Below are 27,315 nucleotides of genomic sequence, written 5' to 3' on the forward strand. Positions count from 1 at the left end.
TTACACTGAAAATATTCCTCCATTTTTTTCTTGCATACAGAAGTATGTGTGCGGTCAGTCTGGTTCTTGTTCCTTTGTAGGTGATCTTTTTCTCTCTTGAAACTTCTAGATTTTATTCTTTTTTTAACCCTTAATTTTACTATACTTCCTGGTGCAGGGTTTTTCTTTTCTCATCATGGGCTATTTCAAGCTGAGGTCTTTCATGTTCCTTTAATTTTGGTACATTTATCTTCTACTATTTCCTCAAATATTTATTTCTCTTGGGCTTTTCCTCTCCTTTTATATCTCTTACTAGCACTTCAGCTGCCCATCTGACTGCTTGAGATCATTCTGGGATCCTCTTTCTTACTCAACAATCCATCCTTCACCAATTCATACCAGTGCATCCCACAAAAGACGTTTATGATTATAGTTATTTGGAAAAACCTATCTTCTGGAAGACCCAGCCTTTTTTTCTCTTCAACTGGACATGGGGTGTTCATTTCATAGAAAAGCAACAGCAAGAGAATGCTGCAGACAGCTCTAGTACGTCTAGAGTATAGCAGATAAAAATGATTAATTGCTCATAATGGCAACACCGAACCACTGAAATGTACCAAAGTATTTTCTGAATCCAAAAAATCAGATTGTACTCATTATGGTTTTATTTTTTTCAATTTTTAGAAAGATTTTATTCATTTATTTGAGAGAGGGAGAGAGCATGAGTGGGGTGGGAGCAGGGTGGGCAGAGGAAGAGGGAGAAGCAGACTCCCAACGGAGCAGGAGCCCCACTTGGGGCTCTATCCCAGGACCCTGAGATCATGACCTAAGTAGAAGGCAGATGCTTAACCGACTGAGTCACCCAGGTGCCCCTCATTATGGTTTTAATGTCCTTCTATATCTCAAAGTTCTAATACACTGATGTTTGGTAAACCAAATAGTCAGAACATTCAACAGCTAAGTCTTCTGGCAGTACATAAACTTACTCATACACGTCTGGTATTTCGCCGCACAAATATTTTAAAATTCCAAATCCTTGATTAAGTGATGTATTGCTTGCATTCATTAAATATATTTAATAACAAATTTATTTAGACTTCTCTATTATACAAAATTAAATTTGCAATTAAATTAGTAAAAAAGTGCTCACTGTGGTTTTTATGGAACATTAATATTCTGGCCAAAATGTTTATTAATGTACTCTGTAGTTTAGAAATATTGCCTTTTTAAAAAAAATTTTATTTATTTATTTATTTTTGACAGACAGAGATCACAAGTAGGCAGAGAAGCAGGCAGAGAGAGAGGAGGAAGCAGGCTCCCCGCTGAGCAGAGAGCCCGATGTGGGGCTTGATCCCAGGACCCTGGGATCATGACCTGAGCTGAAGGCAGAGGCTTTAACCCACTGAGCCACCCAGGCGCCCCTAAGATTTTCTCTAAAATGATCAATACTGAGTAAAGATTAGCAAAGTAACTACTGTTTTTTCAAAAAAGCCTTGGAGCACCTGGCTGGCTCAGTTGCAAGAACATGCGACTCTTGATCTCAGGGTTGTGAGTTTGAGCCCCAGGGTGGGTATAGAAATTACTTAAAGAATCAAAGTTAAAGAAATAAATATAATAAAAACTTTAAAAAGCCTTCACTTGGATTAAAAGACAAGAATGAGGATTGAGATCAAACTCCCTTGAAAAATACTACGAATATTGCAATTCCATCTGAGGAGAAGATAAGGATGGGAATATTATAAAATGTATTTGTGCTCTTTTCATAGCACTGATGAGAAGCAGGTAGTTTTGTGATTGGTTGATCCAGGAGCCTCCTTGCAGGCATCATTAAAATCTGCATGGATTGCATGCTCTGAGCAAACACCCCGGGCTTCTCAGACCCAGTTGCATTTCACGGCAAGACTTAGTGTCTCCAACTCAGTCTGGCAGCCTTGAACTTGTAAACCCTCTTTGGAGTTTGCCCCAGCCCTTCTGAGATGCTGTCTTTTTTCTCTGGACAGACAGGGGATACCTGTGCCGGAGCAGCTGGGTGTGATGTCAAGGAAGAGGGTAAAAATTCTTTTTCGGCCATAATGCCAGGAAAATGCTCTTCCTGGTGAGGCTGAGAGCTCTTGCTGAGGATTTCCTCATTTTTCTTCCTTCTCCAAAGAGATCTGTCAGCCTCTCTGCAAATGGCTTCTTCATAGCCAGGATTCCTTACAAACCATGGGTCGTAATGCCGAACAGCTTAATTTTCTCCACCACCACCACCACCACATCAAAGAGTCTTTCTGCATCTTAGCTTCAGGAGAAACATCTGAGGGCTGTGCGCCCCCCCCCCCCCCCGCCACCGCCATTTGCAGCATCGACAAATATTCTGTAAGTATCTCCTGGTGTTCTGATCCCTGAGTACTCCAGGGCAAACTGGTGGTCTCCAAGGCTATGTCTGATTCCTACTTTCCATTCATTAAAAAATAACAATGTGGGTGGGTGGGTTTTTTTTTTTTTCCCTGTATTTTTGTGTACCTTCTTTGGTTCAGTGTCGTGGGAAAAATAAACTGTTGGTGAAGATTCATCGTCATCTACTGAACCACCATCATCACCAAAGTGCAGGTACTGGTGATGCTCAATATCATTCTCTTGACCTTGTCTTTGACCTTGCACTGGGAAATCTCCTTGTAAAAACTTTTCTGAGCAAGGGAGCCCATAGTCTCATCTGAGATATGATCTTTTCCCTCTCCATATGTGACCTCTGCCTCTGGGTTACTGTCAAGCTCACCCAGCAGGTTTTCTTGTCTCTCCAGCTCTCCCAGGCAGGCCCAGTGTTCTTCATCCATAAGCAAAGCATCCTTGGACTTTACGTCATTTTCAAAGTGTGACGTTTTGGGTCTTGAACGAGGTTTGTGCACAATTTGGGGTTTTCTTTTCAATACAGAGTTGTTATGAATGTGTTTTCTTATCTCAAAAAGTAAAAAGTAAAGTAAGCTAGAGAAAAGAAAGGGTTTTTAAGAAAATCATAAGGGAGAAAAAACACATTTATAGTACTGTCCTATTTATTATTTATTTATTTATTTATTTTTATTATTTATTTTATTATTATTATTATTTATTTTAAAAATCCACATATGGGGTGCCTGGGTGGCTGTCAGTTTGGTGTCTGCCTTTGGAGACAAGTTGAGATCTTGGGGCCCAGGAGGGATCCCCACAAGACTCCCTGCTCAGCAGGAAGTCTGCTTCTCCCTCTCCCTCTCCCCTTCTTCTCCCTCATCCCTCACTCATGCTCCTTTCTCTCTTCTCTCAAATGAAAAATAAGGGGTGCCTGGGTGGCTTAGTGAGCTAAAGCCTCTGCCTTTGGCTCAGGTCATGATCCCGGGGTCCTGGGATAGAACCCTACATCAAGCTCTCTGCTCAGGAGGGAGCCTGCTTCCTCCTCTCTCTCTGCCTACTTATGATCTCTATCTGTCAAATAAACAAATAAAATCTTTTTAAAAATGAATAAATAACATCTTTTTTAAAAAATCCACATATCAGGGGTGCCTGGGTGGCTCAGTGGGTTAAGCCTCTGCTTAGGCAGACGTCATGATCCCAGGGTTCCGGGAATCGAGCCCCACAACCGGCTCTCTGCTCCGCGGGGAGCCTGCTTCCTCCTCTCTCTCTGCCTGCCTCTCTGCCTGCTTGTGAGCTCTGTCTGTCAAATAAATAAATAAAATCTTAAAAAAAAACACCACATATCAGTACACCCACACAGTTCAAATCAGAGTCATTCAAGGGTCAACTGTATTTACTGATTCCCTACTAGACTCTAAGTTCCATGGGGATAGGAACCATGGATATTCACAGTGGCTGCTCTTGACCAAAGACTCACAAAGAATAGTCTACCTGGAAGAAGAGGTCATATAAAAACCCAAATCCTAATTTCTCCTAAAATAGCAGTAAATAAGGCTTCCCTAGGTAGGAGCACCAGCCGGTGATACTGTGATTTATGATAAGAAATATATATTTGATCTTCTTCCAGTTCCTGGCACAGAGCTCCTGAAACTTTTGGAGCTCCTTCCTTCCTTTCCTTCCTTCCTTCCCTCCCTTCTTCCTTCCTCTGCCCCCCCCTTCCCTTTTCTTTCATTCTCTCTCCCTTTCTTTCTCTCTCTCTCTCTCTCTCTCTCTCTCTCTCTCTCTCTCGGGAATAAAAGTATATTGAATGCACCACAAGGGAGCAGAGGGCACGACAGCAAAGGAGAGACTGTCTGCCTGGAGTTTCTTAGGGGATGAGAGCTCTAAGGGTGTCTTTTCTTATTCATAATAAACCCCAGACAATCACACCTGTAACTGCAGGGTGTGGGTAGGCACATTACTGGTGGGGAACCCCCGTTGCTTCCTTTCCTGCCCTGGGAGAGGATTTCTTTCCCTCTGGCTGGGAGCTCTCTTGGTCCCCACTGTCAGTATGACCCAGAAGACCTTCAGCATGGACACCAGAAGGAGCCAGCTGGCAGACTGCCAGTCCCATGGGGAGCTAAGTCAGAGCCAGGAGTTTTTCTGCACTCTGCCCTGGAAATTATTCCAAGCATGGAACACCTTGCAACCCCCTCTAGAATTCAGCATATGTTCTCATCTTAGTGGCTGGTCCTACTTATGCCTTTTGAGGAGAAACAACAGCTGAGGTGACCCACCCCCTGGAGTAACCCCTTTTCTTTTTTTCTTTTCTTTCTTTTACCTCCACCAGAAGAGAGACCTTGCCTTAGAGCCCCCTTAGAGGGTGCCTGGTTGGCTCAGTAGGTTAAGTGTCTGCCTTGGGCTCAGGTCATGATCTCACATCGGGCTCCAGGCTCAGTGGGGAGCCTGCTTCTCCCTCACAAGCCCCCTGCTTGTGCTCTCTCTCTCTCTCTCAAATAAATAAAATATTAAAAAAAAAAAAAAGAGCCCCATGAGAACTGAGGACCCACTTCACTTCCTTGGCTTCCCTCTGTGGCTATGTCTTGCTGAGAAAGTTCTAGAATGAGATGAGGAGAGAAGGGATGGTAAGGTGTGATGGTTGATTTCATGTGTCAGTTGGACTCGTCCAAAGGATGCCCAGATTCAACATTATTTCTAGGTGTGTCTGTGAAGGCGTCTCTAAATGAGATTAACATTTGAACCAGTGTATTCACTGAAGCAGGAGACCCTCCCCAAAGTGGGTGGGCATCTTCCAGTTCATCAAGGGCCTGACTAGAACAGAAAGGAGAAAGAAGGAGGAATTGGTCCCTTTCTGCTTCCCGTCTCCCACTGAGCTGGGACATTGGTCTTCCCCTGCCCTTGGACTGGGCTTTCCACCACCGGCTCCCCTGATTCTCAGGCCTCTAGACTCAGAATGAGCGACACCACTGACTTTCCCGGGTCTGCAAGATGGTGGGTCATGGATCGCTGGGTCCACCGTCTTGCAGACATCTGGCAGATCACGGGACTTCCCAATCTCCATACTTGAGTGAGGCAAGTTCTCATAATAAATCTCTTCTTACATATATCGCCTATTGGTTCTATTTCTCTGGAGAGCTTCTGATTAACATAGGGACATTAGTCTTCATCTGAGGGCTTTGTGGGGAGGGCTTTGTGGGCAGCACAGAGCAGAGAGTAGGCATCAGGCCTTCTGGAAGTGCTCGGTGATGGGGGTCAAACGCAGGTGGGGCAGGGATGGGACACACAGAACCTCTACAGGGGCAGGGACTGGCCAAAGAGGGGGCCGAGGACCAGGGGGACACTGACATACTTGCTCCCCAGGGAGACTATTGTGAAGAGGATAGAGGTCAGAAAGGCTAGGGCCAGGCCCCTGGAGGACCCGATGGGGGGAAAAGGCTGCTCTACCTCTGCCCCCACCTGCTCTGGGCCCCACCTGGGCACTCCCACCCCCAACAGCAAGTCCCTTCTGGTGCTTCTTTCTCAGAAGCTGTGAGCCACAGCTACTTCATTCTAGGAGGAAAGCGGACTGGGTTTGGCGGAAGGGAGCAGCAGGAATGTGGAAGGGGACAGAGTACCGCACTCACCCCAGGGCCACAGCATTTTCTGCTGTACAAAGCAGGTGTTTTCACCACCCTAAGGTTGTGTTCTCTCTACTGTTTCACCGGGCATGTAAATTTGGACAAGAACCATATTATTGGGGGGTTCAGCTCCCTCAGGAGGACGTTGAGGTTACCCTACCTCAGACACCCAACCTTGCAGGCTGGCCTCCTGGGCACTGGCCCGTGAGATTCCAGCAGGTGCTTCCTCCCCGGACGCTTCCAAGGGGCCAAGGCAAGAGCCACAGAGGCAGCCGTGGGACCGTTCCCCAACCGACGCTGCAAATTCTAGAAAGTTCAGGATGGTGGCGGCCAGGAAGCAGGCCTGCAATGGCTCCACCCCTGGGAGGGCACAGGAGGGTGCTGGCCCAGCCCTGAGAGGGGCTCAGGAGCCATGGCAGCACAAAGGAGACAGAGCCCAGCACGTCTATAACCATGTCCTGGACTCCTGCCCTGCTGGTACTCGTCGCTCACTGCATAGGTGAGAATACCCCAGAGCTTGCCACCCCTAGCCCCATCCCCTCCCCTCACCTGCCCCAAATACCCATGTGCTTCTGTGTCCCCAGGCTGTGGCTCCCAGCCAGGGCTGAGCCAGCCGCCATCTGTGTCCTCATCTCTGGGAACCACAATCCACCTGCCTTGCACCTTGAACGGAGACCATGACATCAGCATTTACAGCATCTACTGGTACCAGCAGAGGCCCGGTCACCCTCCCAGATTCGTGCTGAGATATTTCTCCCACTCAGACAATGACCAGGGCTTCAAGATCCCCCCTCGCTTCTCTGGATCCAAAGATGTGGCCAAGAACACGGGGTATTTGAACATCGCAGAGCTGCAGCCTGAGGACGAGGGGATGTATTACTGTGCGGTGGGGTTCCAGGGCATGGAAAAGGTGAGGGTGATGACAAGGGAAGAGAAGGAGCCTGCTGCTCCAGGGTCCCAGGCACCCCAAGACTCACATACTGTGATCTAAAGACAGACGGGCATGCATCCTCAGGGAGAGGCGCGTGTGGGCAAGGAGGGCTGGGGCCATGAGCTTCACAGGGCCGAGGAGAAGAGTCCTGGCTCAGCTTTTTCCTGTTTGGCAGCTTTGCTGAAACCCCGCAAATTCTTATTGTCCCCCTCCCCTCTGCCCCCGGAAGGCCAGATTGGGGGATTAAACTCGCTTGTGTCTTGCACAGTTGTCCCACTGAGTTTGGTGCGTCTGGTGTGCTGAATTGTCCTGGGGAGGCCGCAGATGTTCTGTGAAAGGTCAGAAGGAGTGGGATGCAGGGGCGCCTGGGTGGCTCAGTGGGTTAAGCCGCTGCCTTCGGCTCAGGTCATGATCTCAGGGTCCTGGGATCGAGTCCCGCATCGGGCTCTCTGCTCAGCAGGGAGCCTGCTTCCCTTCCTCTCTCTCTGCCTGCCTCTCTGCCTACTTGTGATCTCTCTCTGTCAAATAAATAAATAAAATCTTAAAAAAAAAAAAAGAAGGAGTGGGATGCACCCAAGAACCAACCTAGGGTGAAGGTCCCAGGAGACTGGTGGCTCACAGTCTACGTGACCCCAGTCTCTGCTCTGGGAGGTCCTGGGCGGGGGAAGGGGCTGCACCTGGGGAACATGCCTGTTGAGGACGGGATGCTGGATTGTGCAGGGGTTACAGGGTGATCAAGCCTCTGGGGGGTCGTGGGCGCCAAGGGACAGGTCGGGAGCAGGTGCTCCAGCCCGGTTCCTCTGACGTTCAAACACCGTTCTCTGTGGTGAGGCTGTCCCGTTGAGCAGCATCTCTGACCCCAACCCAACAGATGCCCGGACCTGCGCCTTCCCGCCCCTAATTACAACAACCAAAAATGTCCCCAGACATTGCCAAAAGTCCCCAAGGTGGCAAAATTACCTTGATTAAACACCACTGATGCAGGTGAGAGAAATGCATGGATTCTTTTGCGCAAGAGAGTGGCAGCGGCTGGCAACTATTTTCTATAAAGGACCGTATAGTAAATAATTCGGGCTTTCCAAATTACTGTGACAGCGGTCACAGATAACAGACACATAAATGGATAGGTATGGCTGTTTATTATTAACTTTATTTACAGAAACATAGGGCCGAGCCAGATAGTACCAGACCTTGCTGACCCCTGCTCCGGAGGAACTCTCCTGCTGCTGGGTTTTAGTCAAGATACGTTTGGTGGGGCAATCAAGGTCAACCGCAAGTCCTCCCACCTGATAACTCCATGGAAGCCTCTGGACCTGGGGAAAAATCATGGAGGCAGGGGGAGTGGCCCCACCAACAAGTTTACTGGGTGAAGAGGAAACAGTGGGTGCCTTCAGGCCTGACCTATTGTGCAGCTCACTGAGTCCCTGGGTGGTGGGTCAGGACGTACCCTGCAGGAAGGGACCCCCTATATAGGTAATTAGGGGGGGCATGCCTCCTACTCAGAGAGGTCCCAGGCAGACTATCCAATCCTATGATCCCAAACATGGGTGAGAACGTCCATTTCCCAAGGGGTCCCCCAGAGAGGTGGGCGCATGTCAGTACTGGCCCTTCCACCAGTATAAAACAATGGCCTCAGCTCATGCCATGTCCTAGGTACCCTCTGAGTTTCTACTTCCTCAAATGCACTGTGTTCTTCTTCTTATTGTATTATTTCCTTATCAGTCACCAGGCCTGGCCTTCCTCTTTGTCAAGTCCTTTCCTTTAGCCTGAGTCCTTTCTCACCTCAACCATTATCTGGCTTCCTGCCTGTCCCCACTGCTCAACCTGTACCCTCCATTCCTCCTCATTACTCCCAGATCCAGCTTTGCCTGCACTCCTCCTCTCTAACTAACCTTTTGTCTCCCACCTTCAAAGTCACCTATGCAATCCACATCTGTAACTTTTTATTTTCTATTGACTACATTTATTTAAAAAGGTAAAAAGAAACAGGTGAAATTATTTTTTAAAAGATTTTATTTATCTGACAGAGAGAGATCACAAGTAGGCAGAGAGGCAGGCAGAGAGAGGGGGAGAAGCAGGCTCCCCACCGAGCAGAGAGCCTGATGCGGGGCTCGATCCCAGGACCCTGGGATCATGACCCGAGCCGAAAGCAGAGGCTTTAACCCACTGAGCCACCCAGGCGCCCCTGAAATGATTTTTTTTTTAAGATTTTTATTTATTTATTTGACAGAGAGAGATCACAAGCAGGCAGAGAGGCAGGTAGAGAGAGAGGAGGAAGCAGGCTCCCTGCCAAGCAGAGAGCCCGATGCGGGCCTCGATCCCAGGACCCTGAGATCATGACCTGAGCCGAAGGCAGCGGCTTAACCCACTGAGCCACCCAGGCGCCCTGAAATGATTTTTAATAGTGCATTTTACTTAAGCCAGTATATCCCAAATGTTATCATTGCAGAATGCAGTCAATATAAAAATTAGCTATGATGGTTTTAAACTTTTTTTTCCCAGTATGAAATCCTCAAAATCCTGTGTGTGTTTTACACTTGTGGCTCATCTCAATTTGGACTGGCCACGTCCCCAGTAATCAACAGCTGCCTGTGGCTTGGGCAGGAAAGTACAGATTGAAGGGGGAAATTCAGACTCTTTATCATGACGCAGTCTTTGGAGGCTGGCCCAGATTTGGTCCCAAGTCCCATGTCTTATACATCCCCCTGCTCAAGTGTTTCTGCTGCATTAACTCTCTGCAATTGATCCGACACCTAATCCTCTTGGTTGCCTCCAACGCTTTTTCCAAGCCGTTCATTGACAGACAGGACTTCCTGACCCTTTACAGGATCCTCCAGCAGGCGTCCCAGTTCAGGGTTCTAGAAGGATCTCAAAACTCCCTCCTCAGGCAATAATATTTCCCTGACCTCTTAATGCAGTTACCAGCTTCCTGCCATGTGTAAACATTGTGGTTTCCTAACTAAGCGCCCACCATACAGATCTAAGTTTATTTTGCAACTCTCTCTCCTTAACTAATCTGCAAATTCTGCAAATCCTGATGGGCAGGATCCATTCCATGCGTTTGATGTGTCTGATAAATACAAGATGCTGACAGAGTTGGGCAAAGAGATGAATGAGATGAATGAGCAGCTGATGGCATGACCAAAGGGATTCCTGAGTTCCAAAGACCCTGCCATTCTGGGACTCCTGGAGATGGCTGGGGTCATTGTGATTCCCTAAGAAGGGAAATCATGTCACATCAGTGACTGGCCACATTTTGTCCTTCTGTCTGTCTGTCTCTATCACACACGCATGCACACGCGTGCACGTGCACACACACGCACACACACACACCTCTGATGCCTTGCATATGAAGCTGGTGATTTATACAGCTGCTGGGAGCATGTGGGAAGGAAAGGGTCAAAATAGGCCAATGCAGGAAAGGGAACATTTGGGGGAACTTTCTGAATCAGTAACAGAGGAGAGGGATGTCAGAAAGGGTGTGGTTCCCAGATTGTTGGGATCTGGTGCTGCATCTCACCCCCACTGCCACCCCTAAGCATCTACAGCACCCCCAGCTGTGACACAAGATGAGAACCTGGGGTGCTAGGAATTGTGGCCTGTGTACAGAATTGCTTGGCGCAGATCCCAAATTTGACATAGAAACACAGAACCCAAAGGGTTTGGCTATGGCACCAGTGGTACTGAAGATGGAGGACCCAACATTTTTGACCTGAGTTAGACCCTGAGACCCCCCAAATCTGAGGGAGGCCCAGGGGTCTTGGGAGTGGAGCATGCCAATCAGACAGAGTGAAAGTTCAAGGGGCTCTTGGAGCATACAGAAGGCCAGTGTGACTTTGACATGGTTTGGCTAAATGAACTGAGGGAGATGGCTCCACATAACAAGGGGGGGTGGTGGAATTAACACAAGGACACCCATCAGGATATGGAGTGGGGGCCCTTGTATTCCATTCTAAATTGTGTTTTTGTGATGTAAGCACAATGCCCTAATCCATTGGTTCATTACTGGATGCAAGCCGGGGGAAGTTCTCATTCCTGCATTCTTGCATTCCTCCTTGACTTTGGTAAGAAAATATCCCCTCATCAGTGATTCAGTCCCCAGAGGAGCTATGTATAAGGTAAAAAGCAAGATAAATGTTTGCTCTTTTCCCCTCTTATTTACCGACTGTCAATAGTAATAAGTCAGTGTGCCAGCTTCTTCCAACATTGGTTTGCTAGTGTCATGATAAGCCCATGGGTATAAGCATATTTGAGGTGTTTAAATCCATTGCCAGTAGTTCTCAGGGAAAGCAAGGGCCCCAGGAAAATAGCCAGACAAACCCAGACTGCAGAATGCTGGAAAAGAAAATTGGCATGAACGCTTCGAAAAGTGAATATCAGGAAAGAAAAGGTGTAGACCCTTACAGATGAAAAGAATCTGGAGAGATCTAACAAGTAACGAGAACACAGTTTATACAGATTAGATCTTCTCAGGAGACCAAACCAAACAAAAAGTAGTAACTATAAATAAAAGCCATCTTATGGACCATTGTGGAAATTTGACTGTGAAGCAGCTATTAACTATTTCGGGATTATAATAATTTAGATGGGATCAGGATATTGTGGCTTTTTAGGAGAACGTGTCAAGACAACTGCAACTGAATTTTTCCAAACTTTTAATTTTGAAATAATTATAGATTTACATGAAGTTGCAAAGTAATGTACAAGGATGGTCTATGCACATTTTCCCCAGCTTCCTCCAATGTTAGCATCTTGCATAATTATAGTACAGCATTAACACCAGGAAATTGACATTGATATAATCTAGAGCTTATTCCATTTTTTCCAATTCTACCTGCACTCATTTGTGTATGTGTGTGTGTGTGTGTTGTGTGTGTGCGCCTATGTTTTCATGTGTGTTATCTTTGCACGATCACCACCAAGCAAGATATTTAGCTTTACCATCTACCATCCACCATCTGCCACCTCTACCACAAGGCTCCTTCATGCCCTCATTCCTCCTATCCCTAACCCCTGCAAGCATCATTCTGTCCTCCATCTCTTTAATTTTGTCCTTTTAAGAATGTCATAGAAATAGAACCATAGTAGGTAACCTTTTGAGACTGGCTTTTTCCATTCAACATAATTCCCTTGAAGTTCATCCAATTTGTTGCATGCATCAATAGTTCATTCTCTTTTATGGCTGCGTAATATTCCATGGAATGGATTACCATATTTGTATAACCATTTTCTCATTGACAAACATTTGGGTAGCATCATATCCAAAAATTATTTTGAAATACCCCATAGCCCTAAGTAGAAATCCTAAAACCATAAAACTTTTAGTAGAAAATCTTTGTGACCTCGAGTTAGGCAAAGACTTCTTAAGTGTAACAGCAAAAGTACTGTCTATCCATAAAATAACAGGTTGATAGCTTCATAAAAATGAAAAAAATGTCTGCTCTTCAAAAGACACTGTTAAAGGGGCGCCTGGGTGGCTCAGTGGGTTAAGCCGCAGCCTTCGGCTCAGGTCATGATCTCAGGATCCTGGGATCAAGCCCCACATCGGGCTCTCTGCTCAGCGAGGAGCCTGCTTCCTCCTCTCTCTCTGCCTGCCTCTCTGTCTGCTTGTGATCTCTGTCTGTCAAATAAATAAATAAAATCTTTAAAAAAAAAAAAGACACTGTTAAGAAAATTCAAATATAAGCCCCAGACTCGGAGAAAATATTTGCAAAATATATACCTGATAAAGGGTATATGTAATACATAAAGAATACACAAAGAACTCTCAAAACTCAATAATGAGAAAACAATCCATTCAGCTTTAATAAGGGAAAAGTTCTGAACAGATACTTCACTAAAGAAGATATATGGAAGGCAAGTACATGAAAAGATGCTTAACATTGTCAATCATTAGAGAATTAGAACCACAGATTAGGGGCGCCTGGATGGCTCAGTCAGTTAAGTGTCTGACTCTTGATCTCAGCTCAGGTCTTGATCTCAGGGTTGAGAGTTCAAGCCCCATGTTGGACTCTACGCAGGGTGTGGAGCTTACTTAACACAAAACAAAACCGAAAGCCACAAATTAAAACCACAACAAGATAACACTATGCATCTGTTAGAACAACTAAAATAAAAAAGTCTAACAATGCTAACTCCTTAAAGGATGTGGATCAACTAGAATACTCACACATTACTGAAGGCATTGCATGATGATATGGCTACTTTGGGAAACAGTCTGGCAGTTTCATATAAAGTTAAATGTACACTTACTTACGACTCAACAATCTCTCTTAGGTATTTACCCAAGGGAAAAGAAGACATATTTTCACACAAATGTTTCTAGTGGCTTTATTCATAATCACCAAAACCTGCTAATAGAATTGTCCTTTGATTGGTGAATGGATAAATCAAGCTGGAGTATTCACACAATGGAATAATAACTTAGCCGCACAAAGGAATGAATGACCGCTGATAGACGCAAGACATGGATTGTCTCAAGTGCAGCAGGCTATGTGAAAGAAGCCAGTTTAAAAAAAGAAGCCAGTTAAAAAATAAAATAGGCTATGTGAAAGAAGCCAGCTACATATTGTATGATTCCATTTACATGACACTCTAAAAATGCAAAACTATGGGGATTAAAAAAAAAAGAGAGAGACCAGTTGGTTGCTAGGGTTTGCAGGTGGAAGGATGAGGTGATGGGGTGATGACAAAGGAGCATGACGGGTTTTTAGGGGTGATGAACTATTCTATATTTTGATTGCAGCAGTGAGTGGCTACAAGACTGAATGCATGTATTCAAACTCTGAACTGTACACTAAAGAAGATGCATTTTCATATATCTAAATTATATCTCAGTATACCAAATGTAAAAAAAAAAATTTCACACAGCAATTGCCACGTTGATCTGTCTTAGTAATGATACCACATCTGGAACAACTGGGGTTGCCGCTTGATTAAATTTACCACCATTTTCAGCCTTGACCTAAGTAGTAGAATTTTCAGGGACCAGACGAATGATTTAAAAGATGGGGATCACCGCATCTGCTTCAAGTTTTGGGGGTGGGAATATATTCTGCCATTCCACCTAGAGTGCCATATTGGTTTTTGTTATTGTTGTTGTTTGTTTGTTTTGTTTTGTTTGTCTGTTTATTTGTTTTAAGATTTTATTTATGTATTTGACAGAGGCAGTGAGGGAACACAAACAGGAAGTGGAAAAGGCAGAAACAGGCTCCTAGCTGAGCTGGGAGCCTGACATGGGACTCAATCCCAGGACCCTAGGATCATGACCTGAGCCGAAGGCAGACACTTAACAACTGAGCCACCCAGTCTCCCCTGTTTTTTTTGTTTTTTTGGTTTTTTTTGAAGAAAGATTTTATTTTTATTTATGTATTTAGAGAGAGAGAGCAGGGGAAGGAGCAGATGAAGAAGGAGAGACAGAGAATCTCAAGCCGTCTCTGCACCAACTCCAAATCCCCACACAGGTTTCACACAACCCCAAGATCATGACCTGAGCTGAAACCAAGATTTGGACGCCCAACTGACTGAGCCATCCTGGTGCCCCCACATTGTTTTTTGATGACCTATGATTGACTTTGTATATGTCCAGAAACAGGAAATTATCACCAGCCAGTTCTGCAGATCCAGTGGACACTGTGTGAAACTGACATGGGGGAGGAATCCGTTAATCCACCAGTCTTCTGTATTGTAGTTACCTGCAAACGAACAGGATGGCTTTTTTTTTCTTCCTTTCTTTTTTTTCCCCTGCTTTCTGTATCACCTCAGAACCTGTGTCAACAGCCCTCAAAAGTATCTGGATATTCATTCCCATTTCCTGTCAGTTATTGGGTAAATAATGAGAGGATCTCCTTGGGGAAGGATTTCTGAAATATTGTAAGGTCCTCCTTCAAGTACACCTGGTTTTCCTATTGGTTTATTCTGGATCTGAGAATAGTTTATATCTGGAAACTGGGAAGGGCTCACGACTCTCCTTTGGTGTGGCTGAATCACTGGTGTGACTCACCCACTTGCAATCACTAGTCAAGCCATATGTGACTGCCCCTACATCTGATACCTCAATGTACCATGGTCTGTTAATCATTTCTACATGTTCCTGTGGATCAGAGTCTCTTGGTTGCCATCTCAACTTTTCTGCCTGTGTCAGTTTGAGTCTTCTGAGGGTTAGACACCAAACTGGGATTAGACATGTATGAGAGTTTTTAGGGCAAATAGCTGAAAGGGGAAAGGAACAAGAATTGGTAGGGATAGACCTCAGACCATACTACTGGTCTGAGACCTGAGAAAGGAGAAAGGGAAAGAAGGAACGGTGAAGAAGGGTCTCAGGTGGAAGTTCTAGGAAAATCTTATCCATACTGATGAGGAGTCCCCAAGCAAAAGTTGCCCATTGGGGTGTCCATGTAGGGAGGAGTGGTCCATCACTTGTAACCCAGCCAGTAAAGTGATGGGAAGAGCCTGGATGAAACAGCTGAGGGCTATCCTTCAATTATCATCGCTCAGCCTTCCCCAAGGTGTTCTGGAAGGAAACCCGGGAGGGGCATCTCACTCCCTTCATGGTAAGTACTTCCACCTGGTCTCTGTGCTTTGGCGTTGCCACTGGGACATCTGCCATACTCATTGAAATGGATTAGTCCAATTCTATGGCAGTATCCCTACCATGAACTCCAGCCTGTGGAGGACAGCTACCACTGAGTGTTTCCAGAGTGGCAGCCCCTCCCATCAGCTTCATTTTATGAAGAGAGTGTCATCTGAGCCCTCTGGAAAACAGTCCACTGGTGTTTCTCTGAACCTTTATAATAAGTCCATTGTAACATGAACACCTCTCTCTGATCATTTTTACCCTGTTCCTCAAGGTCGAGGACGTTCCAGAATCCCCATTGTTGTTTTTTTTTTAAGATTTTATTTATTTATTTATTTGACAGATCACAAGTAGGTAGAGAGGCAGTCAGAGAGAGAGAGAGGAGGAAGCAGGCTTCATGCTGAGCAGAGAGCCCGATGTGGGGCTTGATCCCAGGACCCCGAGATCATGACCCAAGCCGAAGGCAGAGGCCTTAGCCCACTGAGCCACCCAGGCGCCCCAGAATCCCCATCGTTTTAACACTAGGGTCCCATTTATCCAAGTTTCAAGCACCATCCCATTAAGACCGATTCTGGTTGTCTTAATAATGGGGCACTGCACCAGGACCAATAAACTCTCTCCATCCGGCCTTTTACTCTCTTTTTTTTTTTTTTTTAAAGATTTTATTTATTTATTTGACAGAGATAGAGGTCACAAGTAGGCAGAGAGGCAGGCAGAGAAAGGAAAGCAGGCTCCCCACTGAGCAGAGAGCCCAATGTGGGGCTGGATCCCAGGACCCTGAGACCATGACCTGAGCCGAAGGCAGCAGCTTAACCCACTGAGCCACCCAGGCACCCCCTTTTACCCTCTTCTTGTTCCAACACCCTCAAGACACACCTAGGCATGAACTCCTAGGTCCTTTTTGGTCATTCCTCCTGTCGTCCAGAGACAGTACTCATGTTAGGACATTTTGAGACTTGATTTTGCTTATTAGTCCAAAAGAAATGATGGGATATGGGACATTTCTTGAGTAAGGCAAGCATAATTCTGAACCAGCCTTTGGGTGAGGTCTCTGCCATGTCTCCAGATGAAGTTGGAAGCTCCAGATATGTAGGAAGGAGAAAGCCCCTTGACCCAGAGGTCCTAGGGAATCAGAGTTACAGGTTAAGTGTATGCAGCTAGATGTGGCCATGCCAAGTGCCAGGTCCTATGCCCTTCCTATCACAGCCTGACTTTGGTGTCAGAGATGCTGGGGCTGTGAAATCTGTCACCTTGTTTCTCTGTTATGCTCCACCCACAGATCTTCATCTTCCCTTTGGCCACAGATTACAAAGATCTCTAAGCATTGCCATAGAAGCCATCTGGCTCCCACATCAGTTGGCTGTCCTGAGACCACCATTTTCTTCTAGTGCTCTGTTGGCATTTAGCGACAACCAGCCCACTCCATGGTTTTACAGTGACCATTTCTGCCATATTGCTCAAATGTTGGAGATATTAGTCAATGCAACCCCTTCCATCTGAACCTGCAGATCCACCACATGCGAAGGGCTTATTAGGTAAATGTCTTATTACTTGAGGAACCGAGCATGCTAGAGTCACTAATAAGGTCCTTACTTCTATTTGACTGGTGAGGTATCCAATTCCAGAATTTCACTCTGAAGATCTGCTTCTTATGACCACGACCAGCTACTTAGGGTTTCACAAGAATCCAATCCTGAATTGAATGCAAGTAGCATATTTAGGAGGCGCTCCTACAAAACGTGGATAAGGAAGGGAAGGATGGCAGGAAAACAAGTTATCACTCTTGTGCAACTGGAGTTTAATCCCACTGGGGACCCCTAGGAAACATCCTAAAACACACACCTCAGACTGTTGGGTGCCCCAATAATGGATCCATGATTAAAGGAGTGAGACTGATACAAAGCAAAGGTCAAGCAAAGCTTTATTTCGAGGCAAGCCTCAAGAATCAAACCGACCGTCAGTCAGGTCAGGGCCGCCCCTTACAGAGAGGGTGACCCCACTCTGTTTCACAGGCTAAGACCATGTGGTTGGGCCTGGCCACACACAGGTGGCCAATGAAATTGTAACACACAGAGAAAGCTGCACAGTCATGTTAGGTCACACATAAGTGACCAATTGAATTACAATTTACCCTAGTAGACATTTGAACCAGCCTATCACCTTGGTCAGAATTGGCGCCCAAAAGGTGCCCAAAGGGCGGGGCCCATACTCCTTGGTAGCTAGGAGACAGTATGCTCTCCCACTGATTGAATACCTCCACCTGGCCTGACCCACCCTTGTATTTGGGCTTTTTTACCTGGGACTGGTTTCCAGGACTTGTTTTTAAGTAAGTTCCCCTTGGGGGTGGGGGCAGAGCCAGTTTAAGTTTTACAACAAAATGGCAGTTCAACCGGGGTGGGGCCGCTCTGGCTGAATAGGCCCTTACAAGACTACTGCCTTGGAAGTGTGGGAGAACTGAGGTGTCTATGTACCTACCAAATCTCATCGGTCATTGGTTGAGAGCTGCTCAGGGAGGAGCTAATTTCTTGCACCCTTGTCCTCCCCTGCCCACAGGCACAGATGGCACTGATGGCCAGAGATGCCCAGGTGATAGCAACTAAAAGTCAAGCAGAAATGCAAGTGTTGAGGGAATACAGGCAGGTCCCAGACAGCTTCTACTACAATCTCCAGGGGCTGAATGAAGATTCTTGCAGTGGAGAACAAGAGGACTATGTTAATTCAAAAGATGTTGGAGGCAGATGAAGAGTCCTGATGTGTACGAGGGTCCCGGTCTAGGTGAGTATCAGTTAGGGTTGACTAGGGAAGCAGAATCACTGTGAAGGATACAGAACAAAGGATTACTAGGAGGGTGAATGTTTTGCCGTGGCGTGAGCAGTGGAGCAATACTCACAGGCTACTGCCTCTCCTCTACTGTTGAGCCTGTGCTCGCTCTAGGTTATCCAGATCTGCAGTTGGGAAGGAAAGCAACATAGGCAAATTTATACCCATCTCCTCTCCCACGTTAACCTCAATGCTGGCAGTGACCCACAGCACAGAAACAATGACGCAGCATTGCATTCAACTTCCAGATCTTCCATGAGTGTTCCCCTACACCTCACCCTAGCCAAGCCATGCAGGGAAGAGAATTCTGCTAATGTGGTTTAGTTGAGCTCAGGCAAAACGGCATGAAGCCAACCCCAAGTGACTGAGGAGGAGAAAGATTTCTAGAGAAATCTGATGATGCGTTTATTCTGGTTTATAGTTTGTAAGACTGTGAGCATAGAGGGAAGTCAACAGAAATGGGAAAATCACATTGCAAAGAACGTGAACACTGCCCCTGATGATGGGCTTGTCTGCCCTTAGGTGGTGGCCACAGCTATAGACTGGAGGAGGGTGAGGCAGAGGCGCACCCTTCAAAATCAGCAGTGATCTGGGGCACTGGCATGGCTGGGGCTTGACACAGAGTTTTCTGCATGACAAGGAAAAGGAGGAAGCAGCTGCTGGGTCAGTACGCAAGTCCAGGTGCCGTGGCGTCTGCCACTGAGCCTCCATCAGTGAGCACGAAGCCCAATCCCAGACTGGGAGGCGGCTGTGAGCAGCCCTCGTGAGGACACTCTGGGACGAGGCCACAGCGCCCCCTGCTGGCCACAGGTCAAATTTCAGTCTTTCCCTAAGACCCCAGCATCGGACAGACGGTGGACAGTGATTCAAGCCCCTGAGCTGCCAGCTCTGCTCTGAGAGATGGGGTGGCTGAAGAACGAATAGATGAGGGTTCGTTCCGGGCAGCCGAACGTTTCCATCTTTTCTTTCTTGGCTCCTGCTTCTTGTTACATAACCCTTCTTAATTCTATGTTTAATAATACATTAACTTGGGGCGAGTAGCTGGCTCCATAGGGGGAGCAGGGGCTCTTGATCGTGTGGTATTGAGTTCAAGCCCCACGTTGGGTGGTGTAGCGTTTACTTAATTAAAAAAAATTTAATGCATCCTTTTTTTCTGCTTGTTTTGCTTTGCTTTTAGCTATTCAATATATCTGAAATGTATCTTTGCATACAGAGAAGATAGGTAGTTGCATTTTTAAAAAATGCGGCAAGTTCTGGTAAGGCTTAATAACAAAAGACTTAACTACAAGCTTATATTGTGCTTCAAATTTCACTCTTTAAGGGACTGATGATTCTTTTCTGCTCATAATTATTTGTTCAGAGAACAAGCAATTAGATTATTGATGTTTCATCTAATGTTCTTCTCTCATTTGCTAGGATACATAAAACACTTTCAAATTATTTTTGCTATTAAGAAGAGTAAAATGGAGGGGAGTTAGAGAGGAGAAGGGAGTTGGGGGAAATTGGAAGGGGAGGTGAACCATGAGAGACTATGGACTCTGAAAAACAATCTGAGGGTTTTTGAAGGGGCGGGGGGTGGGAGGTTGGGGGAACCAGGTGGTGGGTATTGGAGAGGGCACGGATTGCATGGAGCACTGGGTGTGGTGCAAAAACAATGAATACTATTACGCTGAAAATAAATTAAAAAAAAAATGAAAAGCCTCAGCAATCAGACAACAAAAGGAAATTAAAGGCATCCAAATCGGCAAAGAAGAAGTCAAACTATCACTCTTTGCAGATGATATGATACTATATGTGGAAAACCCAAAAGATTCCACTCCAAAACTGCTAGAACTTGTACAGGAATTCAGTAAAGTGTCAGGATATAAAATCAATGCACAGAAATCAGTTGCATTTCTCTACACCAACAACAAGACAGAAGAAAGAGAAATTAAGGAGTCCATCCCATTTACAATTGCACCCAAAACTATAAGGTACCTAGGAATAAACCTAACTAAAGAGACTAAGAATCTATACTCAGAAAACTATAAAGTACTCATGAAAGAAATTGAGGAAGACATAAAGAAATGGAAAAATGTTCCATGCTCCTGGATTGGAAGAATAAATATTGTGAAAATGTCTATGCTACCTAAAGCAATCTACACATTTAATGCAATTCCTATCAAAGTACCATCCATTTTTTTCAAAGAAATGGAACAAATAATCCTAAAATTTATATGGAACCAGAAAAGACCTCGAATAGCCAAAGGAATATTGAAAAAGAAAGCCAAAGTTGGTGGCATCACAATTCCGGACTTCAAGCTCTATTACAAAGCTGTCATCATCAAGACAGCATGGTACTGGCACAAAAACAGACACATAGATCAATGGAACAGAATAGAGAGCCCAGAAATGGACCCTCAACTCTATGGTCAACTCATCTTCGACAAAGCAGGAAAGAATGTCCAATGGAAAAAAGACAGCCTCTTCAATAAATGGTGTTGGGAAAATTGGACAGCCACATGCAGAAAAATGAAATTGGATCATTTCCTTACACCACACACGAAAATAGACTCAAAATGGATGAAGGATCTCAATGTGAGAAAGGAATCCATCAAAATCCTCGAGGAGAACACAGGCAGCAACCTCTTCGACCTCAGCCGCAGCAACATCTTCCTAGGAACATCCCCAAAGGCAAGGGAAGCAAGGGCAAAAATGAACTTTTGGGATTTTATCAAGATCAAAAGCTTTTGCACAGCAAAGGAAACAGTGAACAAAACCAAAAGACAACTGACAGAATGGGAGAAGATATTTGCAAATGACATATCAGATAAAGGGCTAGTGTCCAAAATCTATAAAGAACTTAGCAAACTCAACACCCAAAGAACAAATAATCCAATCAAGAAATGGGCAGAGGACATGAACAGACATTTCTGCAAAGAAGACATCCAGATGGCCAACAGACACATGAAAAAGTGCTCCATATCACTCGGCATCAGGGAAATACAAATCAAAACCACCATGAGATATCACCTTACACCAGTCAGAATGGCTAAAATTAACAAGTCAGGAAATGACAGATGCTGGCGAGGATGCGGAGAAAGGGGAACCCTCCTACACTGTTGGTGGGAATGCAAGCTGGTGCAACCACTCTGGAAAACAGCATGGAGGTTCCTCAAAATGTTGAAAATAGAACTACCCTATGACCCAGCAATTGCACTGCTGGGTATTTACCCTAAAGATACAAACGTAGTGATCTGAAGGGGCACGTGCACCCGAATGTTTATAGCAGCAATGTCTACAATAGCCAAACTATGGAAAGAACCTAGATGTCCATCAACAGACGAATGGATAAAGAAGATGTGGTATATATACACAATGGAATACTATGCAGCCATCAAAAGAAATGAAATCTTGCCATTTGCGACGACGTGGATGGAACTAGAGGGTATCATGCTTAGCGAAATAAGTCAATCGGAGAAAGACAACTATCATATGATCTCCCTGATATGAGGGAGAGGAGATGCAACATGGGGGGTTGAGGGGGTAGGAGAAGAGTAAATGAAACAAGATGGGATTGGGAGGGAGACAAACCATAAGTGACTCTTAATTCACAAAACAAACTGAGGGTTGATGGGGGGAGGGGGTTGGGAGAGGGGGGTGGGGTTATGGATATTGGGGAGGGTATGTGCTATGGTGAGTGCTGTGAAGTGTGTAAACCTGGCGATTCGCAGACCTGTACCCCTGGGATAAAAATATATGTTTATAAAGCTGTAAAAAAAAAAAAGAAAAAGAAAAAAGAAAGGATGAATACCCAAGTTTTGTAGCAACATGGACGGGACTGGAAGAGATGATGCTGAGTGAAATAAGTCAAGCAGAGAGAGTCAATTATCATATGGTTTCACTTATTTGTGGAGCATAACAAATAGCATGGAGGACAAGGGGAGATGGAGAGGAGAAGGGAGTTGAGGGAAATTGGAAGGGGAGGTGAACCATGAGAGACTATGGACTCTGAAAAACGATCTGAGAATTTTGAAGGGGTGGGGGGTGGGAAGTTGGGGGCACCAGGTGGTGGGTATGGTAGAGGGCACGGATTGCATGGAGCACTGGTTGTGGTGCAAAAATAATGAATACTGTTATGCTGAAAAAATAAAAAATTAATAAAAAAGGGACGCCTGGGTGGCTCAGTTGGTTAAGCAGCTGCCTTCGGCTCAGGTCATGATCCCAGCGTCCTGGGATCGAGTCCCACATCGGGCTCCTTGCTTGGCAGGGAGCCTGCTTCTCCCTCTGCCTCTGCCTGCCGCTCTGTCTGCCTGTGCTCGCTCTCGCTTCTCTCTCTATGACAAATAAATAAATAAAATCTTAAAAAAAAATTAATAAAAAAAAAAATGAAAAAAAAAGAGTAAAATGGGGGCGCCTGGGTGGCTCAGTGGGTTAAGCCTCTGCCTTCGGCTCAGGTCGTGATCTCAGGGACCTGGGATCGAGTCCCGCATCAGGCTTTCTGCTCAGTGGGGAGTCTGCTTTCCTCTCTCTCTCTGCCTGCCTCTCTGCCTACTTGTGATCTCTGTCTGTCAAATAAATAAATAAATAAATAAAATCTTTTTAAAAAAGGAGTAAAATGTATTAGCTTCTAACAGTTTAATTAAATGGCAAAACATTACTTACCTCAGCAAATGGAAAATCAACTATGTATCTATAATCCAAAAGGTTGTTTATCAAGAAAAACATAAATAACCAAAATAAACATAATCTTGAATTTCATTTAATATTTGAAATATCATGTCTACTGCCATATCATCCTGAACATGCCCAGTCTGGTCTGAAATATCATTCCACTTCTTTCTGAACATGCTTCATACATCAAAATGTACTTCTAACTGAGATGTAACTGACATATAACACTGTATTCATTTTAGGTGTGGGATATGATTATATGTGTCTATTGCAAAGAGATTACCACTGTAAGTTTGGTTAACTACCATCACCACATATAGGTATTTTTTCCTTGTGATGAGAACCTTTAAGATTAACTCTCTTGGGGAGCCTGGGTGGCTCAGTGGGTTAAGCCGCTGCCTTCGGCTCAGGTCATGATCTCAGGGTCCTGGGATCGAGCCCCGCATCGGGCTCTCTGCTCAGCAAGGAGCCTGCTTCCTCCTCTCTCTCTGCCTGCCTCTCTGCCTGCTTGTGATCTCTGTCTGTCAAATAAATAAATAAAATCTTTTTTAAAAATTAAAAAAAAAAGATTAACTCTCTTAACTTTCAAATATACATCACAGTTTTGTTAACTAGAGTCCCCATAATGTACATTATATTCCTAGGACTTACTTTTCTTATTTTTTTTTAAAGATTTTATTTATTTATTTGTCAGAGAGAGAGATAGAGGGCCCGAGAGCAAGCACAGGCAGACAGAGAGGCAGGCAGAGACAGAGAGATAAGCAGGCTCCCTGCTGAGCAAGGATCCCGATGTGGGACTTGATCCCAGGACGCTAGGATCATGACCTGAGCCGAAGGCAGCCCCTCAACCAACTGAGCCACCCAGGCGTCCCTGGAAGTTTGTACCTTTGACTGCCTTCACCCATCTTGCCCACCCAGACTCCCGCTCCCTTATTTTTCTGTCATGGACAAGAACTTCATTTCTTCATTCAATAAACATTGAAAGAATGTCATCTGACAGACACATCCAGTAGTGGGAACACAGGTGTCAGCCCCTCAGGGATCTCACATTTTGTTGGAAGGAGACAAAAACTGAACAACTAAGCAAATACATCATCTGTAAGGTGGTGACAAAGCAAGGTTGGGACAGAGGGTCATGGGAGTGCTGTCCTGGTCAGGGGCAGGACAGGCCTTTCTGGCAGGGGGGCGGGGGTGCCTTAGCAGTAGCAGCTGCGGGTAGGGTGAGTCAGACAGACAAGACAAGAGCCAGACCAGGAGTGGGAACATCCAATGCAGGTGACCTTAGGAGGAAGGGTGCCCAGAATGTTCTATGAATGTTCTCCGAACAGCCAGACCAGGAGTACTGCGAATAGAGGCAACAAGGTGGCTGAGGAGCAGGCTGAGGGCCCAGAAGCTGTTGTAAGGATTTTGGCCTTTTCCCTGAGAGAATGGAAAGGTCACCACAAGGGAATTTTATTTTATTGGTTTTGTTTTTAATGCTCAAATGCGATTTCTTTTAAAATTGAGACTGCGGGGGGGGGAGTGCCTGGGTGGCTCAGTGGGTTAAGCCGCTGCCTTCGGCTCAGGTCATGATCTCAGGGTCCTGGGATCGAGTCCCACATCGGGCTCTCTGCTCAAGCAAGAAGCCTGCTTCCCTCTCTCTCTCTCTCTGCCTGCCTCTCCGTCTACTTGTGATCTCTCTCTGTCAAATAAATAAATAAAATCTTTAAAAAAAAAATTGAGACTGTGGGGACGCCTGGGTGGCTCAGTTGGTTGGGCGGCTGCCTTCAGCTCAGGTCATGATCCCAGTGTTCTGGGATCGAGTCCCACATCGGGCTCCTTGCTCAGCAGGGAGCCTGCTTCTCCCTCTGCCTCTGCCTGCCTCTCTGTCTGCCTGTGCTTGCTCGCTCTCTCTCTCTCTCTCTCTAACAAATAAATAAATAAAATCTTTTAAAAAAAAATTGAGACTGCGGGGGGCCTGGGTGGCTCAGTCAGTTAAGCATCCGCCTTCAGCTCAGGTCATGATCTCGGGGTCCTGGGATTGAGCCCCACAATGTTGTCTCCCTCTTCCTCTGCCCCTCCACCCCTAGCTTGTGTTTTCTCTCTTTCTCTCTCTCTCTCTCAAATAAATAAATAAAATCTTTAAAAAACCAAATCAAATCAAATTGAGATTGTGCCCCAGTTGAAGTAACTACCTATATGAACCAGGTGGTGGCCAAGCCTAGGAGAGAACCTCTGGGGTGCCCGAAAAGGCAGGTATCAGACAGAGCTATGTGCACAACCTGAAACACCTCCCCCGCCTGCATGCATGCGTCAGGCTCGTGTATGTTCTCATTGTTTCTGATATAAATATTTTTAAGAGCTATGCTCAGCCTCTGTATCTTGGAGAGATCTTACTTCCCGCACATAACACAGATGTCTTCGACAAAGGCTTTCCCTTGGGTATTGTGTTTTGGGCTATTTGCAAGTCAGACAGATGTTCTGTCATGGTCAACCCTGGCCAAGGACCGTTGAGTAGCCAGATCCCACTGAGCTGGAGTCTCATCTTCCCAGTGGTGCTGGCAGGGCAAGGAGAGATGGACAGGGCTGGTCAGCTGGGGGTGTTTGTCTGTGGGTCTCATGGAGCCTCTCCCCTGGCCCCAGGCAGCCTCTGGAGGAGTCAGCCTCATCCTCTGTCTGAAAGAGTCCCTGCAGAGCCCCCACAGGCGAGGACTACAAGGGACATGGACCCCTACGGAGTTGAGCAAGCCAAGGCAGGGGTGTGGGGGTGGAGGGGGGTAGTAGTCAGAAAGGCTCCTTCAGGAGAATGGACGGTGCAGTGGTGAGACGGGACTGCAGACAGGAGAAGCCCTGAGCCTTTGTTTAGTTGCTCATCTTAAGCTTCTGGAGGGGGCCCCTGGGTGACTGAGTGAGTTAAGCGTCTGCCTTCAGCTCAGGTCATGACCCCAGGGTCCTGGGATCGAGCCCCACGTTGGACTCCCTGCTCATCGGGAGAGCCTGCTGCTCCCCCAGCTTTTACTCTCTCTTGCTATTTTTGTATGTCAAATAAGTAAATAAAATCTTAAAAAGAAGAAGAAGAAGAAGAAGAAGAAGAAGAAGAAGAAGAAGAAGAAGCAGCTTCTGGAAACAATGCCTGGCATTTTAAGCACCAGGGTATTTTGAGTGTGTAAGTGGCCATCATGTCAAACCACATCACCGAACCACATCAGCGCCATTTCCTCACAGGCCAACCTTCCATCTGGACACACAGGAGTCCAGTGAGCAGCAATGGTTCAGCCTCGTGGGGACATCTGGGCCATTCCCTTGTGTCTCTCGCCTTCGAGTCTTCCCCGTCGTCTTCAGCCTCACACCTACTCAGCCTGATGCCTAAGGCCCTCCTTTCTTCCCGTCTCTTAGAAATACCACCGATCCTCCTCCCTCCCCTCTGGATTAAATCATATTCCCCAGTGCCTCAACTCGGCCATAAACTTTGTTTATGGTGGATTTTCACCTGCACGGGTGGAAAGTTTAAACAGTGAAATTACAGATTTTTCTTATATACTTAAAACTATTCATGGAAAATTGCATTTAGACAAAATGTTACTCCATCCCTGGATCCTCTCTTCTCCTTGACCTTGACCTTTATCTTAGGGTTTTCCAGAAAAACAAAACCAATAAGAGATACAGATGGACAGATAGAAGACAGACAGATAGGGGCACCTGGGTAGCTCAGTTGATTAAGTGGCTGCCTTCGGCTCAGGTCATGATCCCAGGGTCCTGGGATCGAGCCCCATATCGGGCTCCCTGCTCAGTGGAGAGCCTGCTTCTCCCTCTCCTTCTGCCTGTTGCTCTGCCTACTTGTGTTCTCTCTCTGTCAAATAATTTTAAAAATCTTTAAGAAGACAGATAGATACAGCAATATCTAGAGACTTATGGTAAGGTATTGGTTCATGTGATCACAGAGGCTGAGAAGTCCTGCCATCTGCTCCACAGACTGGAGGTGTGGTTCAAAAGCGCAAGAGCTGGGGAGTGGGGAGTGGGCAATGGTGTAGATTCTAGTCCAAATCTGAAGGCTTGGGGACCAGGAGCACCCAGGGCAGAGGAAGATCAGTCCCAGCTCATGCAGAGAGGTGAAGGGAGAGTAGTTCCAACCTTCCCCTGCCTTTGTGTTCTGTGCAGACCCTTGATGGATCAGATGACGCCCGTTGGGGACACAGATGTGGGGAAATGGCTGTTCAAGTCCCTCACATCCTCTGTGATATCTATTATTAAAAGAAGAGAAAATTACAAATGTGGGTGAGGATATGGAGAAATGGGAACCCTGTGCCCTTGGTGGGAAGACAAAATGGTACAGCTGTTATAGAACATGTGCTGAGGAGCCTCAAAAAATGAAAAACAGAATTACCATTTAATCA

The 27,315-nt window shown here is 45.8% G+C and overlaps 1 protein-coding gene across 1 annotated transcript; it reads left to right on the forward strand.

The window, feature by feature from the left end:
* The first annotated feature begins 6,087 nt into the window (after window positions 1-6,087).
* Window positions 6,088-7,159, forward strand: LOC125082436 (immunoglobulin iota chain-like). The gene is given in 3 exon segments (XM_047698101.1): window positions 6,088-6,412; window positions 6,414-6,462; window positions 6,548-7,159. Coding segments are annotated over 3 exon segments (585 nt in total). The 5' UTR covers window positions 6,088-6,283; the 3' UTR covers window positions 6,955-7,159.
* The last annotated feature ends 20,156 nt before the right edge of the window (window positions 7,160-27,315 follow it).

The sequence above is a fragment of the Lutra lutra genome, chromosome 12 (genome assembly GCF_902655055.1).
Source record: "Lutra lutra chromosome 12, mLutLut1.2, whole genome shotgun sequence".
In the NCBI taxonomy this organism is placed as follows: Eukaryota; Metazoa; Chordata; class Mammalia; order Carnivora; family Mustelidae; genus Lutra; species Lutra lutra.